The 16,711-nt window shown below is 39.2% G+C and overlaps 2 protein-coding genes across 2 annotated transcripts; both read right to left on the reverse strand.

Moving 5' to 3' along the window:
* Nucleotides 1-2,425: 2,425 nt before the first annotated feature.
* Nucleotides 2,426-5,807, reverse strand: LOC149107594 (uncharacterized). The gene has a single exon (XM_089295337.1). It carries the CDS (start codon nt 5,632-5,634, stop codon nt 4,462-4,464), a length of 1,173 nt encoding a protein of 390 aa, XP_089151463.1. The 5' UTR covers nt 5,635-5,807; the 3' UTR covers nt 2,426-4,461.
* Nucleotides 5,808-8,156: 2,349 nt separating this feature from the next.
* LOC149107595 (U6 snRNA-associated Sm-like protein LSm6) lies at nt 8,157-14,866 on the reverse strand. The gene is made up of 4 exons (XM_089295343.1): nt 14,621-14,866; nt 13,464-13,534; nt 9,986-10,028; nt 8,157-9,299 (listed from the first exon to the last, which is right to left on the reverse strand). Exons 1-4 carry the CDS (start codon nt 14,709-14,711, stop codon nt 9,262-9,264), a joined length of 243 nt encoding a protein of 80 aa, XP_089151469.1. The 5' UTR covers nt 14,712-14,866; the 3' UTR covers nt 8,157-9,261.
* Between the last annotated feature and the right edge of the window lie 1,845 nt (nt 14,867-16,711).

Here is a 16,711-nt window from a genome sequence, read left to right on the forward strand (position 1 = left end):
TTTCATGTCTCGAAAACATTGAATTTGCAAGGCAGTTTATTGAAGGGCTCCAAGCAAAGATGCCCAAAGTGACTTTTTTTTAGAGGGGGGTGCGTTTGGTTATGTGGAAAAATGGAGCCAAATTTGGCACAATATAGGAGGGTGTCAATACACCTTATTCCAAAATGGCCCCATTTCAGTGTTCCTTTGTTTGCTTGCAAATTAGCCCTTGTTGCCTCATTCAAGGGAAAATATTCTTTTGAATTTCGAGTTTAAGAACGAGGCAACAAAGGGTAATTTGAAGGTAAACAAAAGAACACTTAAATGGCGGTCATTTTGGAATAAGGTGTATAGGGTATGGCTCTAGTCAGTGAACTGTTACAAAAAATGGATTAAGTCAGTCAACAGCAACAAAAGAGATTAGTCAGTTAATTCATATGATTTTATGACTTTTATGAGCTGTAGAGAGCTGTAGATGGTCTCCTTTAATGTTGCAAAGTAAGCCTGGACTGGTAACTAAAACCGCAGGCAGAGCGCAGGCTCGGAGCGTGTGACGAAATGAGACCGAATAAGGGAAGTCATGCAATCTCCAACAGGACACGCAACATACGAAAGAGAGGGTGCAAAAAGTCTCCAAAGTATAGATCGTTTTCACTGTCACGCAATAAAAAACAAATCGAAAACCATCCAGTGGAAAAAGCTCCTGAATAAGGGAAGTCGTGCAATCTCCAACAGGACATGCAACGTACGAAATAAATAAACAAATATTCTTTTGACTTTCGAGTTTAAGAACGAGGCAACAAAGGGTAATTTGAAGGTAAACAAAAGAACACTTAAAAAAATATATATTATTTGCGTAAACAAATAAATGATGGATGTATGTATGTATGTATGTATGTATGTATGTATGTATGTATGTATGTATGTATGTATGTATGTATGTATGTATGTATGTATGTATGTATGTATGTATGTATGTATGTATGTATGTATGTATGTATGTATGTATGTATGTATGTATGTATGTATGTATGTATGTATGTATGTATGTATGTATGTATGTATGTATGTATGTATGTATGTATGTATGTATGTATGTATGTATGTATGTATGTATGTATGTATGTATGTATGTATGTATGTATGTATGTATGTGTGTATGTATGTATGTATGATTGTATGTAATAGAGGGTACAAAAAGTCTCCTAAGTATAGATCATTTTTGCTGTCACGCAATAAAAAAATAAATCGAAAACCATCCATTGGAAAAAGCTATGAAAGTATGATGGTATAGAAGATAGCTAAATAAGACACTTCTCCAAGTTTTAGGCCTATGCGTTTCCCGAAACTTCAGATATTCGTCGAAATGTTTCGCAGATATTTACAAAGTCCAGTATGAAAACGCCATGTTGGTGTACCTCCGTGGTACACGAATATGGCGGTTGGAAAATAGTGTAAACATCTGGAACTTACTTTGGCTATCTAGGCGACTGATTATCAGTACTGATCAAACAAGCATTTACATAAGCACTTTTCCTAATGCTCTAACTTCTAAAAAGGCTCAAAATCATGAGATAAGTATATATTTTTCGACAAACTCGATCATAGCCTTGTGTCACGCACCTCCACAACCCTGAAATTCAAAATGCTCTGGATTCCAAACAAAGCACGCTGTTGAGCTGTAAAATTGTAAACAGATATAAATATACCGCCTCTTATGCCTGATGAAGATAAAAACTTTGGTGACTCTTTAGTTTTGGATTTTAGAAAGTGATGACGTCACGTGAAAACGATCTATTAGATCAGGTAAAAGTAAACTAAATTTTATTTATCCTAGAAAGTCTGCACCCTTTGGTCATTAAGTCCTCTTAGGTACCGCTTAAGAGTCGATCTTCTTTTATATGTTAGTCAGTTCATATTTTGTTGTTTACACGAGGAGAGACGAGAGAAAAATGTTTAGTATTTGTACTGTAAATATTGTCTGTGATGCCCAATAACTGCCAATAATCAACACTAAATTAATGTCATTGCTAATATAGATTTGATGTTTTGTTGAATCCTGTATTAGTTAACGAATAAACTCGATTTTGTCCTGTTTATGTTCAGGGTTAAAAAAAAGGATGAGTCAAAAGCTGGTTAAGAGAATCGTAAAAAAAGTGTCACGATCTTGTCTTGCTAGGGATATTAAAGGAGTTATCCACCACTGCCATTGATTACAGGGTGTGTGTAGCTCATGGAAAACTGGGAAGGGTTGGGGAAAGTCATGGAATTTTGAAAAGCCCAAAAGAGCATAGGCTCCTATGCAGACATTCTTTTGGCTCATCATGCAATTGTTGGAGAAGAAAGATTGCGTGACGAGCCAAGAGAATGTCTGTGTAGGAGGCTACAAAAGCAGGCAAACTCTGTGAACTCTACTAACGTGGAGAACATTTGATACAAAAGGCCATTTTACATTTTTTGGTGTAATATTCCATGAAAATTGTTGTTACAAAACTTCTAATTATCAAAAGAAATGACTATTATTTTCATTACATGTAAAACCTATGTTCTAAACAAATAGTTTCGTACCATACAATTTCAAACCATTATTGTGGTGACCAAAACAAGTGTTTTCAAGAACACCCTTCTGGATACATTTGAAATGCACTAATAATCTACTGCATTAATTAAGTCAAATTAAGGCATATGAAATGTAAACAAAAGGACAGGAAAGGAAACTAGCTTTTCTCAAGTTCCAAGATGGACCTTTTTTGACAGACAGATGTATCCACAACTGCTGCAATAACCAAGATAGAGAACAATTCAGTTTTTGTCAGTCACTGGGACACTTCTAGTTCCTTTCTCCACTCATGCCCAGAACTGACTCAGTGCAGATATTTTTAATTGGGTACTTGATATTTCACTGAGAGATTTGGCAATTTCATGTCCCTTCCTTTTTAAAACAATTCTGTGCATAATAGCTTAGTAATATGGATTTGTGTTCTACATGAGGTTTATGTATCTCATTAGCAGTCAACCCAAGGCATCTCTCAACATTTGAGATCAACAGCAGATGGTTCCTATCATCTCCAACCATTTCAACACACTTCTGAGCCGGTTGAAATGGACAATCAACCAAACGGCAAGCAAAAACAGTTCCCCCCCCCCCCCCCAACAAAGCACGCAAAAAAAAAACAACAACAACAACAACCAGCTGAAAACAGTTCATCCTAACACAAGCGAGCCTTAAATATGACCTCACTCATGAGCATTAGAATAAAATGCTTTGCGCAATTCATTACAAAAGAACACTAGAATTAGGAGGACCAGTTGTCCCCTTGCGCCTGCTAACCTAGCACCCTCCCCCCCCCCCCCTCAGCCTGAATAAACCTGTGGATATTGAAGCAGTGCAGTCGCATTACAATGTAATGTATTTACATGTTAGACAAACACCAATCAATGTGAGACCTCTTTCACTTGTACATTTTGTTTCCTCACTGTAGACCGTGTGACATTACTCGCAGGTGATTTGAGCTTTTGTCTTGGTTACTGAAATGAATGCATACCAGCATGATTGTGAACAGTTTTCAAAGGGTAACCTGAAAACACTGACCCTCGGTCTGCGGACCCCACAACGGACCGGGTCCGTGGACTACCCTACGGACCGGTCCATGGACTACCCCTACGGACCCCCCCTACAGACCACCCTAAATTAGTGTAAAAATAATAAATAAAGATTTCACTTATGGGTTGTCTTCAGACTCGTGTCGGTGATTTTTCGAGTGTTACACCGTGCAAATGTAACAGACTTGGGTTTTTAACACCCCACCCCCCTTCCTAAAAAAATGCCTAAAAGCTGTTTTCAGCGTAAGGAGATGCCGATGGTAAGAAGGAAAGTTCTTACCTTCCATTCGTGGCTCAATCTGGCTATGGAAGATATATTTTTAGGCTGTCAATTGTTGTTTGTATCTGTTATTCCACTGAGCAAATTGTGAAGCCTGGAACGAGTTCACGAATCCACGGGAGAATGGGCTGAACAAAATGGCAGAGGGGAAAGAACACAAATTTTGAGGCTTCCCGGGGGCTTCCCCGTACGCGTCTTTCATATACTTTATGGCCACAGCAAAGGAAATGGCAATGTGTAATGATTTAAATTGCACCCGAGCCTGAATCCAGCTCTGTTACATTTGCACAATGTAACGTTCAAAATTTCGCCGTCACGAGTAATCTATTAGACAACCCGTAACTGAAATATTTATTTATTAATTCTATTATATTTTGGGGGGTGGTCAGTAGGGGGAGTCTGTGGACTGGTGCATAGGTAGTCCACGGACCTGGTCCGGAGTAGGGGTCCGCGGACCGGTGTCAGTTTTTTCGGGCTACCTGTTTTCAAAGACAATAATCTCTTTAGTATTGACACATGATGTATGTGATGAAAACAAAATGTATGAGTGAAAGAGGTCTATCTGAATTTTTGTTCACCTAATGCAGCCTAGCAAATCTTCACCATTCATACACCCAGGTGTATGTGGTCACAACAGCAGGCTGCATAATTCCCCTGTCTAATAGAAAGGAGTTTCCAGTCATTGCAATTTTCTCTTTAAGTGTACGACTGTCATTGGTGAAGAACCCTTCGTTCCCAGCGAACTTTGTTTTACTGGATGGTTTTCCCTTGATGGAGGGCTCTTCTTTGCTGTACAGTTTTTCTTTCATGGAAGAATATTTGGTGAAAAACTGCTCATTTCTGGGAGGGGTGGGATCTGGCCAGGTGTTAGGACAGCCACACTTATCTTTGCTAATGTCCATATCACTGCACCTCCACCAAAGTTCGAAGGATTTTGTAAACAGCAATGGATCGTGTTCGAAAAACTTGTAAGCGCTCACAAGTCCGCCTTTGTCTAAATGAGTCAAGCCAGCATTGTCGAGATGGTATAGTCCTTTATCGAAGTAATATGCAGACAGGAAGAAGTCTTCAGTGCCAGAGGATAGCCAAGTTGTTTTGTTACTTCCATCGATATACGATCGCATACAGCCCTCTAGAAAAACAAGATTAGAACTGCTGGCAACTAATGTCACCATGAACAATGCGCCAGCAGAGTTATTGGCGTATGCCAAACGAAGGAACTCCAACGGTTTCAGGTGCACGTCTTCGTTCTTATAGAGCCTCAGCCTTGTATGTGACGGCAGAATCAGATCACCCAACACCAAAGGATAATTCTCCACCCCTCGGATGATGTACCAAAAGTAACCAGAATCGGTTGTGGTGGCAGTCACTCGGAATGATTTACCAAACGGTATGCGAAAAGTGTTGTAGATTCCACCATCAGCCGAATGAGCGATTCGCCGTGTCCCCCATGGAATGTTTGCGAGGTCGTCTCTCTCGGAGAATCCCAATCCATGAGCGAGGAAGAGATTAAAATCCAAACTTGCCTCCACTTCACTGTCGATGTAGATTCTTATTCTTGTATCTTGATTCATCGTGGGACCGGTAAACCATTGCTCCGTAATCACACCCGGTTCCCCAGTGTCGTGTTCGTAGAGCGTTTTCTCTACGTTTGGGTGTATAAAACCGTTCTTTATGGCATAGGAGAAAGACTTCATCTTTGAATTGACAGAAACAAGTGCCCATGTTCCTTGCAACAGGCACACAAGAAGTACAATTCGTATTACGGCCATAGTTGTACAACATGAAAAGAGGTAACCCAACGCGAGTACCTTCAGTATTACGGGATCGTCATAAGATAGTCACATGTTTCGGTTTTTCAATGCGCGATTATCGCTAGGCTCGATTACCAGTAGACTGCAAAACAGTCGTATTTTTTGCGAACACGAGAGACGGTCAATATTCGAACGAAAGGTCTGGAGCGAGTGTAAAAACGGCGAGGGAGAATGGGGAGAGACGGGCGTGTGAGGCTCGCGTGCTTCACACGCGAGGATCGCGCCTTCCAAAAACGTCCGAAAACGACTCTTTTGCAGTCTAGATTACCAACCGCTGTTCGGGAAAGGAGACCGGACTCGAGAAAGCGGCGGAAATCGAACCTAGTTTGTCGCCTTTCCATCGAGAGCTGTCCGCGGACTACCCTACGGACCGGTCCATGGATTACCCCTACGGACCCCCTCTACGGACCATCCCCAAAATAGTGTTAAAATAATAAATAAAGATTTCACTTATGCGTTGTCTAATAGAGTACTCGTGTCAGTGAAATTTTCAGAACAGAAAGTTCCTTGTCACACAACGATCGTTTTCCGGCGCGGGCGAAATCAACCATTGCGGGATTGTTTCTTCACTGTAACCAAGATAAAAACAAATCCGTTGCCCCTAGCAACCAAAGGCCTGGTCTCAAAAACGAGTAAATACTGGACAAAAAATAACATTTTTATGAAAAATTTAACGGTGGCGTCAATACCAAGTGAAATGTGGACCTTTGAAGCAATAAAAAATTTTAGGTAAAATTTTGAACTTTTTGCCTTCTTAACTACAGATCTAGAGCAGCTGCTGAAGGATTGCTGAAGGCCATATTTAAAAGAAAGCTATTTTGGAACGTTTTGCAGTGCTAAATGGTGAATTTTACGTGAGGGAACGTTTGCTTTGAAAAAAAAAAAATGATTTCGCGTGCGTAACTAGTGCCAGTCCCAAACCGCGCGTTTGAATTTTAAATCACTAAAACTTGAAGAAAAGAGTAAGAGTTCCGATTTTTCTTATGAATCAGAAATAAGTAAGCCTTCTTGATAATCGTACGTATGGAATTGCTGTTTACACGTAAAACAGGAAAGTTACGGTAGAAAGTCTGTTACTACGGGTTTTATTACCTCATAACTTTTATGATAATGCTACATTGTAGTTTCATGAAACCCATGCGTAGCATTAAGCACTTGGACGATCTTAATGTATTGACACTGATTTGAATTTTCGGATTTAGATGCCTCTTAATTTTTAGGGTTTTTTATTCTGGTCACGTGACTGGTCAAATATGGCTGTGATTTGAAACTTTTGCAGGATGATCAAACCTGATGGATGATGGATCAAACCTGTGCAAATTAGGAGGTCTGGTTTTCAACATATGACTGTTAGAAACCTTCTTTAGCAACAGATTCATGACCAATTGGTAGTTAAGAAGGACCCCCCCCCCCTCCCTTAATAGCCTGCCAACGCAGACGTATTTCCGGCAGTCACTTGGTTCCGCCGAAAAATAACGTCTGCGAACCCGAGCAAGAAAACGATTTCTGTGACGTAGGAATTCGAAGCCAATCACAGTTTAGCTCAGATAACCCCAGAACTACTGCGCGAGGTATTCGCTGTGAGGAGCACTCGAGTTTCATTCTATCATGGAATCTGATTGGCCACGGAGAAACAAAAGTCATTACGTAACAGAAATGGTTTCCTGGCTCGGGTTCGCAGACGTTATTTTTCGGCGGAACCAAGTGACAGCCGGAAATACGTCTGCGTTCGCAGGCTACCCCCTTAAGGACATTCGTGGGAAAATGCCCTTCTTCAAACTTCTTCTGCGGACAGATAATGAATTACTTGTTTCACAAATAAAAAAAAGGGGGGTCACGGACTTCGTTTCAGAAATAAAGCTTGTGGAAAACCAAATGATTTTGAAAAACTGGCGTGCGTAAATCAGCAGTGGTCTCCAGGATTTTTAGCTTAAAATATCAATGATGAATCAACGGAGACAAACTATCCTAATGATATTTCGTATTAGTTAATCCATTGCATTAAAAATCCCAAACGTTTCCAACGTTTTCACAAAACATAACCCTTCAAGAGGCATTTGACATCGCCGCACAGATAAACGAAGAGCTAAAAAGAATTTGCAAAAAATTAAAACTTCTGATCGATAGACGTCCTTCCTTTTCTCGCTAAACGTAGAAAATCGGTAGAGAAAATAATCCATGAAAAGAAAAACAGGGGTCATCGAATGTCCAAGATCGTTAAATCCGGGCAAAGCTATAACAATAGCCAATTGGCCGTCTGTCCCATCATTGTTCCTTTTATTACTTAGTGCGCGCTCGATGCATGACGTGGCGTGTGAAATTGCGTGCGCAGTAAGGATGCGCAGAAACAATTAGCGCGAACGTCCTTACTGTTGTTTAGTATATCCATTGGAACAGAACCTGCAGAGGTAACAGCTACTGCAGCTGTAAAATTCAGATGACAAGCCCCCTCTACTTCTCCAAAATAATCCCCTGACATCTCAAACACAGAAAACTTTATAACAACCTTTGACCAGTTGGCTATTTACATGTACAAAGTGAGGATGGACTGAATTTGGAACCACGAATCACAAATCTTTGTGCAGGGAAATGTCCTGATGCTTTAGGCAATGGACCCCACATTGAGTCCGAAAGCTGAGCGGGGTCACTGTGTTGTGTTCTTGGGCAAAACAGTGAAGACACAAACTCTTACTTTGCCTCTTCACCCAGGTTGATAAATGGATACTGACCCGCAAATGAAATTAGTGGTAGCCTTGTGATGGACCAGTCACTTTATGCTCTGGAGGCCGAAGATAATTCCCTGGCGTGACGGGGCACTAGCCCGGAAGTGTAATCCCTTGTATGACCCATATGGGTATGTGCGGCCCCAAAGGATATGGTTTTGCAGCCGTTTTGGTCACAAATAGGGTATCGATTTTAGCGATTTTGATCATTTTAATAGGGTCTATTTTTTGTTCTCTAGTCTTAAATTGGACATTTTTTTTACAAGAAGCTACTTTTTCATCAGTGATGATAACACCGATCGTCAAAAGCCCTTCAAAAGTCTTTAACATCGGCCTAAACTAGGGAACTAAGTATAAAGCAGGTCTAAAACAGGCTATTGATTTAGGGTCAGGTCATAAACAGGGTATTGACAATCACAGATTTTTACCATAATTAGGGTAGGGGTTTTGGGAAGCTGGCCGCTCACTTCCACCCAATTTTTCTCGGAATACCCCCCCCCCCCACCCCCCTCCTCCCTTAGGGGAGCACTAGGTTTGAATGCAGTCACAGATCCGGCTAGTGCCAGGGACGTAGATCTTGACACGGGACTTAACTAAATTATTTTACAACTCTGGCTTCAAACCTAGCTACTGTACTACTTCCCTCCTCTTCCCTGCCTATCTGCCTATACATGTACATATACAGAAACTAATGTAACTACATGTTCAAGAAAAAGCAAAAATCTATCAGCAAGTCGTGAATAACAGATGAATGAGTTTTTTTACAGGAAAATATAAAAACAACTCTATGTACACATAGTTATCACAAACAAACAATCTTTTGGTTGTTTTTAGTTAAGTCTCTGTCCAGCCCTTGTTGCCTTTATCTTCGGCTTGTCTTTTGTGTGCTGATATATAACACTGTAAGAGAAAGATGAAAGCATCAGTTGATAGCAGTATGGTAGCCTGTAAAGTGAGAAGTAGCTCAGCACTTAGTCGGGCAGCTACATGTATAAAATACAGATAAGTCAAGAAATTAAATTTGTTGTCGTAATTGCACCTAAATGTAACATTTTGAGGGACAAGCTCAACCATTTTAAAAACATATCTGCACCAAAGAAGGCATACAATAAGGGGAGCAATGTTTAGAGGAAGAGAGTTCCTCCAAGGTGGGGGGCGGGGGGAGTATTTAAAAATCAAAACACTGTAGTGCAAGGGCGAATCCAGGATTTTTTAAGGGGGGTGGATGGTACTTTGGGATTGTAGACTTAATACTGGGCATGCCCCAAAATATTTCAATTTGAGAACTAGAACCCAATCTAAAACTTTTTCACCACACTTACTAGCAATACCACAAAGTAGAAATTACAATGAGGTGAATGTCCAGTGAGTTTCCCTTCATTTCTGCTAATTTAATATTCCCTCTCAACTACATCCACCTCTGGTAGTGTGATTACATGTAATGGGATGTGATTATGACATTGCCATAAATACCAACTTGATCCCCATCTTAAGGCTTGTTGTTGTTGTTTTGAACCAAATACATAAGCTTACAATTTTTATGACAATGTCATATCAAAAAGACTAAGATTGTTAATATAGCTAACCATTGTTTCCTCTCAAGAAAGCATCTCCATATTTGTTTTTGAGCTGAAGGAGAGAAAAGACGGGTATGTTAACACTGAATAATAAAATGATAAAACAGAAGCCAAGGAAAAGGGAGTTCACTTAAGTTAAAAAGACTACAGGGTTCAAGATATCAGTAATCAAGATTGAAAATTTAGTTAATTCACTGTGCTAAAATGCTCATATTTAATAAATGCAAAAAAATAAAAAAATAAATTAAAAAAAAAAAAACACAGTAAGCAAGAAAATTTCATCACGCTTGGCTTCATTACAAAATGTAATTTGTAATAATTGGTATTGACATAAAATTTAAATTATTTATGCTGGCACAGAACAGAGAACTGCAAGCCTCATAACCTTGAGTATGTCCGGTTGTATTGTGAGGGCAAAACATGACAATTGTACTCCTGGTGATTGATTCACTGAAAGTATCACCGACAGTGATTTTTCTGAAATCCTGCATTTCAGAAAATCATGTACTGCTAATTAACAAATAAAGAAGCCTAAGCCGTGTATTACACTGTGATAAAACATGACAGGCATTTGAGAACACGAGGGAAATGTAGAAAACATGAGCTGCAAGCGAGTGTTTTCTACAAATAATTCTCAAGTGTTCTCAAATGCCCAGAGTGTTTTATCACAGTGTAATACATGGCTTAGACTTCTTCATTTGCTTTATGATATAGAGGTCATGTGGCAAAAAGCAATAAAACACGCTTTTTCTACATGTTTGTTTAAATCATACTCGACTAATGAAACATGGGTTTTTGACCAATCAGAGTGTGTGAGGGGTCCTATCTACATTACAAATTATGATAAAGAACTTTGTACTGTGAGTGTACAGTAACATACATTGTAGACTTTTCTGGAAACCTTGGACAGGTCTGTGAAACATTATGGGATAAGAATCTGGCCCAATCAATAACACTCTTTTTACATACATATGAAAACAAAAATATCTGTAACAAAACTGACAATAAATAGGCAAAAAAAATAACAATTTTGGAAAAATACACAGGTCTAGCAAACTTTCAGAATCTTAAGGATTAATGGATAAAACTGAGGAAACAGAAATGTTTTATGTGCAAATGTGTAGTTGAATAAGTCAATTAAATATGCTTTCTCTGCTCTAGTACACAATTATCTTCTAATTTTTGTGCTCTTGCTGCCTTTGACACTCAACTGAAGGAAATTTTTTCCAGTTTGTACTACATTGTTTAGGAAAATCTTGCTGAGATTCTGTATTAAAAATATTCAATACGACAAATGAAATGACCAAATTCTAGGTTTATCGTCTGTACATTCTTGTGTTTTGTAAATGACACTGAATAGCATTTTAATTTTTTCGAAAATGACATTGTTGTTGGTCTTGAATTTGTTGCTGACAAAACATGCTATATCTACACTCACTCTTGGCTTGATGTGCCACCAAATTCTCAGAACTGGTGTGAGGTGCATAAATGGAGAAATATTGCTCTCAGTGGGAGGTGCCGTGACCTCGTGGTTAGTACACTCATCTCCAGATCAATCAGTCCGGGTTTGAGCCCTGGCTGGGGACATTGTGTTGTGTTCTTGGGCAAGACACTTTACTCTCACAGTGTCTCTCTCTAACCAGGTGTATAAATGGGTACCAATGAGCTTAATGCTGGGGTAACCCTGCGATGGACTAGCATCCCATCCAGGGGGGAGTTGCACTACTCCTAGTCTCTTCATCCTACAGAAACCAGGATAAGCTTTAGCCTGATGGGCCACTTGCTTCATATACAGATTTTTTTAAAACAGGTCTACGGACCAGGTGTTGTCCAAAAATTACAAAAAAAAATAAGGAAAAAATGATAATCTCCAAAACGGACCAAATTAGCCAGTTCAATAAAGTAACTTATTATTAATAATAAATGGTTATTTCTTAATCTGCCCATCAATTGGTAAATCCCTGCAATCCATTCTAGCTTAATGGAATACAAAAGGTAAGCATTTATTTATGTTTCTCATGTTACTCTTGTGACCATTTAACTGAAGTTGTTCTCCAAACACGAAGGTAAAAAGATTTCTATATAACAAGGAACTGTATTTTTGAGCAATTAACGGAAAAAGTAATTTGGTAAAATCAATTCGAGAACAGTGACCATCTTAGCAGTCCATATCGCACAATTTGGACCACTAACGGAACCAATCAGAATTTGCCTTTTCATCACAGTTGGTTCAGCCATATAATAAATGACCGTATAGCATGCTGTTTAAACCAATGAGAGTACTTGTGTTATTGGCACTGGTATGGAATTAACAGATGAAAAAGGCATGGTTGATATTTGTTTTGTTATAAAGCACAGAAGCAAGTGACAAATGCACAAAAGAAGTGAAAGGTGAAACATGAACCGAGGACGAGTGTCATTCAAAATGACTCGCAGGTCACATGCTTTGTACACAGGGAGCGGAGGTGTCCTTTTTTGACCGTATTCCAGTTAAATTTACCATACAGTTGTGGCACGTACTGATTCCTTGTTGATTCAAATCAATGTACATGATCACAAGTGCTGTATAAAGGTGATAATGTTACAAATCTGTTGAAATCCTATCCACAAGACAAAAGCTGCATACAGTAATGACGGTGGCTATCACTCATGGCAACTAACACTACAGAAAGAGACAAGGGATGACACTGATTTCAGTCAAATTTTGGATAGCCCAACATTCACTAAAATTTAAATTAAAATGCCTCATTTCCAGCAAGTGTTGTGGAAATAATGTTATCTCCACAGTCTTAGAAACAAATTTACCAGAAAGCTTTTGATATCCAGTTTTCAGGCAACAAATTTTAGTGTAGTTGTTGGCTTTAATTCATACAAAGTGGGCCAGAGGATGCTGGTGGCAGAAACACAAGAGCAGTCACTTTGGTAGCGTCATACTTTATACATAGGATTGGAAGTGATTTTTGTAAGTAATTTATGCAAAAATCATTCCTTAAAACGTACCATCATGACTCACTGTCTTTCGTGATGAAAGAGACTCCGCTCACAGGATGGACAACTGGACAGCCATGATTGGTTTATGTTCTTAGTGAGTGGTACAGATCACAGGACACAAGTATGCTACGGTCCACATGCAACAAGTCACATGATGGTCACTTTTATCCGCGCACGTCTCTTTTTTTACTCTCACCATTTCATGCCTCATATACAACGCTTCGCTTACTGGAATCATTGCTCTTTGGGCGATGACCATTTTTAACAGACGCATAACACAGTTTGCACGTATTCAAATCAACAAATCGATTTGCGCCACAATTCTATGGTGAATTTAACTGGAAATATGGTCAAATAAGACTCCTAGAGCTGCTCCCTGTGCTTTGTACGTGTATAGTACATACTCCAAAAAGCATGCTGTTAAGCAAGCCAATCAGAGTGCTTGTTATATTTGCACTTTATTTTAAATGAAATGATTCAGTAAAATTCAACTAACCTGGCCATTGGCATATTCTTCTGTTTGTTCTAAAGCAATATTCATGTAACCATCTAGGCAGGCAAGAACTCCTGAGAAAGGAAGGTCAACAGTGAGGACTTCCACTAATACACCAGTCATTTGAACCCCCCTCCCCTCCCCCCTCCACCACTGGGGGATACCTGGGGAAAACCGGGGGGGTTTTCACCTTGTTTTCACTTGATTTCCTTGGTAGTCGGGAAATGCACCTTTTTTCACCAGCTTACTATACAATGCGGGGGCTGAGTGGGGGTTTGGCGGGGATTTCGCTTGTGGTTCGCAACCTCTTTTAGAAGACTGGGTTCAAGTTGCATGTTTGCAGAAAAAATGGAGGCTGAACAACTGATGAAGACTGTATGATTTCAATCGCATAAATTATCCTGCTTTTTTGAAGCCATGGAGAGGACAGGGGAGTTCGCTCTGAATTTTTTCCTCACAAGAAAAGGTATCCTCCAATAAGGAGGTGGGGGGGGGGGGGGGGGTCAAATGACTGGTGCATTTTTCAGTCTTCAAATGTGATAAAGACTGGAAATTACTGCATTACTTAACACATACCTCACTTCTAAATTTGTAATGCAAAATGAATCAAATTATGCTCTGAGGGACTTGGTTAACAAACTTGTTGTTCCCTTTCCAAGAACTAACTACATGAAAAATAGTTTTGGTTACAGCGGCGCAAACCTTTGGAACAGCTTACCCTGTAACATTAGAGAGTTTGACTCATTAAATCAATTTTGTAAACGCTTTCTCTATCATAATTTTTAAACACATGGCATTCATGGAAATCAGGTTTATAAGTAGAATATTGCTGTAAGTTAATATAATATTAGGATTAGAATTTTAGGTTTAGGACATTTTATGGGAATTTATAGTACCTGATGAATTTTTACCGTGTACAAATAATGACTAAATATTAAAGATTATTTTCATATCAACAAAACTTAGAAAGATATTGCAGACAACTTAAAGGGAATTTTGAACGCCCTTTCTTTTTCAGACTTCTAACAACAATTTCCTGTTGTTTAAGCTTACGTTTGCAGCTGATAACAAATAGAATGAACAGTCAAACGAAAACAGCAACTTACGAATGGATCAATTCTCAGCTGGTTTGCATGTACATGCCAAAGAAAGCTGTTTACCTCGATAATCAACGCCGTTATTAAGCTTCACCACCACAGGGCGGCCTATAATTTGCTTCAGAAAGTCACTTGGGGTTTGTTTTTGGCTCATCTTTGAGTTTGTTTAGGATGAAAGAAGATTCCGTAGAGATGGCGTCCGCGAACTCGACCCAGCACTTTCGTCCGAGAATTACTAGAACCAGTCAAGGACTTGCATATTGTAGGACGCAGGAACTTAGCCGACGTTGACATCGAAGTAAGCGATCGCGTAGAAATATAGTGGGAAACTAACCCTGAACTAAGAACTTAAGGGCCGATCTAGGGGGAGGGTGCAGGGGTGCGCACCCCCGCTCCCCTGAGATGACCTGCTACTTTCTAATACAAATGGTATTCTGCCAAAAAAAAAATTTACAATCTGTTTACTTGATCAGTGAGTTACCCCATTCCTTAGTGGTGCAGCCCCTCCTAACAATAATCTAGGATCCGCCCCTGGAACTTTTTCACCATTATTGCGAACTTGGAAACATAAGTTGATGGTTTTCGTTTTAACATTTAGTTTGTTTACTACAGTTTGTTTACTTACGCAGACGCAAAGAGACGTCACAGACATGACTTCAAATTTTAATAATATAGTTGAAAACGCAAAGTACCCTGGGACACTATTTAATCCCACCCCCCGTCAAAATGCATAAAGATTGCGAATGACAAATGTGAACTTTGCACTAAAGAGAAAGATATCTTGGCATTACAGAGTGTAAGCTGTTCGTGGAATTTGTTTATTGTGTCAAAATTTGTTTCCTAAGGAAAAAAATAATGAAAAAGCTCCAGAATAGTGCAAAGATTTGTTTTCCAAGACGAGACCGGAAAATCTTCAAAACCAGTAACAAAAGATGCTATTTGCGTGACAAAATATAGTGACATATAGCGTTGGGAAATTCCCCAGCGACACTTTCGAGATTTCACTTTCCAAAGAGAATTTCCTCATGGTATAAAGTACAGTTTTATTTGTTCAGTGTATATGCATCTTGAAAACAAGTTATGCTTCAATTCTATCGCGTAATACTTATTAAGTGTCTCCACATTTAGATAGCTTCAGTTTAAAGGTTTGTTTTCTTAGGCGAGGCTGGAAAACCGGCGTAACAGTTGTAGCAGGTTCTGTTTGCGTGACAAAATATGACAGTATTGGGAAAGTCCCTTGCCGAGTGTTTCGTGGATTCACTTTACAAAGTGAAATTCCTTTTGTCTGGTCACGATTCCTTTTGTCTGGTGTGCTTATCTTAAAAGTTTAAAAACACAGTAGTCTGATATATTTGTTATCCACAACAATGAGGAAATTGATTAAAATGTAATTGACCAAATCCTCCAGAAACCCTCACAACTGTTAAGTACTGAAGCTTTAATGAAAACAACAAATACAACGCTACATCGAGCACATGGCGAACCTAATCCAAGGCCAGGGCGCTTAGATCTGACGTAACAGAACGTAAACGAGGCTACTGACGTACCCAGACTCTTATAACGCGGGAGTACAAAATAAACCACAACAACTCTACACTGATGATGTAAAAAGAAGTTCATAGGCAAGAGGTCTGTCTCCATATTTTGCATCTAACTTGTTTTGTTCATTTTTATAAGACTCATTGTTATAAGTCTCTTTTCAATACCGGTCTTGGTCTAAAAAAGCGAGTTGCCTCCGAGAAATCATCTTAATTTGTTAAATTTTAAAAGGAATCTTTAAAACACTAGGCAAAGCCAAGAAAATCTTTTTGACAACATTTAGACTCGCTCAAAGCCGGTCTTGGATGAAGATGAAGCATTGTAACAAAGTTTTCACAAGTTAGTCTGGTTAATTTTGAAAACCCACAGGGTCACCCAGGAAAGAAAAGCAAGGAACTAATTTGTTTCAGTAATAAAAGTTGTTCTAATGTTCGAGATGCTGAGGAACTGGAGAGAACCAGCAATGTCAGCACTTCTTATTTATCACGGATTATCAAGGCCGGGAATTCATGTCACATTCGCAAAAAATCCACATCCACAAAAAAGGAAGCGGGAACCACGCATTTCTTTTTCATCAAGGAAAGCATTTTCAGGAAACATGGCAAGTGTAGAAAG

Source organism: Orbicella faveolata, unplaced genomic scaffold (genome assembly GCF_042242905.1).
Source record: "Orbicella faveolata isolate gen_17 unplaced genomic scaffold, um_ofav_v1 contig_26, whole genome shotgun sequence".
Lineage (NCBI taxonomy): Eukaryota > Metazoa > Cnidaria > Anthozoa > Scleractinia > Merulinidae > Orbicella > Orbicella faveolata.